At 63.6% G+C, this 2593-nt stretch overlaps 1 protein-coding gene across 1 annotated transcript; it reads left to right on the top strand.

Moving 5' to 3' along the window:
* The first annotated feature begins 918 nt into the window (after positions 1 to 918).
* LOC144223297 (inactive ADP-ribosyltransferase ARH2-like) lies at positions 919 to 2349 on the top strand. Its single transcript, XM_077753993.1, has 2 exons — positions 919 to 1031; positions 1711 to 2349. The coding sequence occupies exons 1-2, from the start codon at positions 956 to 958 to the stop codon at positions 1866 to 1868; spliced, it is 234 nt and encodes a 77-aa protein (XP_077610119.1). The 5' UTR covers positions 919 to 955; the 3' UTR covers positions 1869 to 2349.
* Positions 2350 to 2593: the final 244 nt, after the last annotated feature.

Genomic DNA, 2593 nt, shown 5'->3' with positions numbered 1-2593 from the left:
CAGTCTCCCACAGTCTCCCACAGTCTCTCACAGTCTCCCACAGTCTCCCACAGTCTCTCACAGTCTCCACAGTCTCCCACAGTCTCCCATAGTCTCCCACAGTCTCCCGCAGTCTCTCCCACAGTCTCTCACACAGCCTCTTTCACAGACTTCCTCAGTCTCTCCCACAGTCTCTCCCAGTCTCCCAAGTCTCCCCCAGTCCTCCCAAGTCTCCCCCAGTCTCCCACAGTCTCCCACAGTCTCTCACAGTCTCCACAGTCTCCCACAGTCTCTCCCAGTCTCCCACAGTCTCCCAAGGGAGGTCCACCCTTCTTCCTCAGGTGCTTCCCACAGCCCCTCCGTGTACCCCCATGCACCTCCCCGACCTCCCCTGGGTGCAGGAAGGCCCAGGCATGCCATCCTTCACATGGAGATGCTGCTGTCCCCAAACCAACACCGAATCTGCTGCCAGGGCACAGGGGCGTCACCTGCCAGTGTCCCCCTCACAGGCCCCTCCCCACGCTTTCTGCCCGGGACGCATCTGCAGGGCGTTGTTCTGCACGGCCAGCCAGCCCTGGCCACGGGGCCTTGGCGCCCACTCACACCATGACCTGTTCGGGCCGGGGTGGCATGTGTCCTAACAGCCTCAGCGCCGGCCCTCCACCTGCTGGGCGCAAACTCTTGTCACAGACTTTCTGGCGACCCTAACACATGCTCAGGTTTGCTTATCTGTGGAGTTTGCATCCGCAGGAGCCCTGAGAAGTGGGTCTTTCCTGCGCCCCGTCACCCCCAGCCCCGAGGCAGTGCCCGGCACACAGGTGAACGTCGGTGCCCTGGATAAACTCGGGGCGTGGGCTCCAGTGCCAACCAACATTGTTTTTCCTGTGGCCGCACGCCCCGACTCGGCTCTTTCTTCCAGGCTTACCGGAAATGGAGCTCTGAAGGCCGAGGGGGCCGACGGGGCCACGACGCTCCCATGATTGCCTACGACGCTCTCTTAGGTGCTGGGGACAGCTGGACGGAGCTCTGCCAGAGGGCCATGTGCCACGGAGGTGAGATCGCCTTCTTTAACGTGCAACCAGCACCCCACCCCACCCCAAAGCACCCACCCAGGATGTCCGGGGCTGGGGGCCTCGAGGGGCCGCCTCCTGAGCCCCCAGGATGTGTGTCTTTCTCTGGGTGCGTGGCTGTGCAAGCCGGAGCTCAAGAGAAAATGGCATCTGGGGGGGCCAGGCTGCGGGCCCCTCTCCTTTGAGGCCACGGGGCCCTGCTGGTCTGGGCCACGCACAGCCTGCCAACACTGTAGCCAAAGAGAGCTTTGCCCCACTTTGAATCGGTGCTCCGGGTTCGAGGCCTGGGTGGCAGCCGGGACTGTCCCAGCGCTGGGCGGGCTTGCTCCCTCCTGGTGCCCACTCTCTCCCGCGAATGTGAAATGAAAGGACTCCAGACAGACACCCCCCTGTGCTGGGCAGGGGTCTCCGTGCCCATCGGAGCCCCCCAGTCCCTGATGCTGGGGTGGTAGAGACGCCAGCACCGCCCCACAGACAGGGGACCCCTGAGCACCCAGGCCCGGGACAGCAGGGCATCCACACGTGCCCGCGCGTGTCCAGCTGTGCGAGGAGGGAGGGAGCTGCCCAGAGAGGTCTCTGAGACGGGCCCTTGGTAAGGGGGCCCGCAGGCACCGGCAGCACGAGGCCCCGGGGCCCCTGAGGACCTGTGTTTCCGTTCCAGGCGAGAGCGGGGCCACGGGGACTATCGCGGGCTGCCTGTTCGGGCTGCTGCACGGCCTGGACGCGGTTCCCACGGACCTGTTCCAGGGCCTGGAGCACCAGGAGGAGCTGGCACGCCTGGGCGAAGCGCTCTACCGCCTGTCCACTCAGGAGAAGTAAAGCTTCCCGCCACGTCCCTTCGCGGGCAGCCGCGTCCCGCCCTGGGCGCGGGGTCCACATGCCGATCACCGCCCTCCTGAGCCTGCCCCACGCCTGATTGGCCATAATCGCACGTTACCTGTTTCCTTCAGAGCCCTAACTGCCGTATGAAATCCCGTTTGTCCTTCGAGAACGTTTGTCCTTCCCGAACCCAGACCCAGGGCCTCGCCGGGGTCCGCCCCCTGCGAGCCTCCACGCACAGCGGCACAAACAGTCTCTCGGACAATCGGTGTGTTTCACTCTGTGCAAAACTAATGCTGCTCGCTCACTCACGCCCACACAACTAACTACACAGCTGTGCTCAGATGCGCGGCCCTTGGAGGGCAGGGCCCAGGACGCAGCGAGCGCGCGTGGCGCTTCCCCGCACAGCCGACGGTTTTAATCACACTAGATCTTTAAGACCAAACCCTCTGGAACAAGTGACAGAAAACCAGGAAATAAAGGGCTCTCGTGTGACACCCTCATCTTCTGTGTGGTCTGAGCCAGGTCCCAGGCGGGGCCCCCAGACTCGCCGCTGAGGGCGTGGGGCCGTCTCTGTGTGCGGGTCTCGGGTAAGAAAGTGCTCTTGTTAAAAATAACCTTGGACACGGCCCTTTCGAAGGAGCATCTGGTGTGAATAAAAGAGCAGTTGGTGTTTCATGTTTAACACGGCGCTTTGGCGGCTTGGCTGGAGCCGGCCCGCGGGC

Source organism: Crocuta crocuta, unplaced genomic scaffold (genome assembly GCF_008692635.1).
Source record: "Crocuta crocuta isolate KB4526 unplaced genomic scaffold, BGI_CrCroc_1.0 scaffold31, whole genome shotgun sequence".
Lineage (NCBI taxonomy): Eukaryota > Metazoa > Chordata > Mammalia > Carnivora > Hyaenidae > Crocuta > Crocuta crocuta.
This window is presented reverse-complemented; position numbering and strand designations above follow the sequence as displayed.

Coding starts and splice junctions, on each gene's coding strand:
- LOC144223297 (XM_077753993.1), top strand. CDS start 956: ATGATTGCCTACGACGCTCTCTTAGGTGCTGGGGACAGCTGGACGGAG. Junction 1,032..1,710: donor GAGGGCCATGTGCCACGGAG/GTGAGATCGCCT, acceptor TTTCCGTTCCAG/GCGAGAGCGGGGCCACGGGG.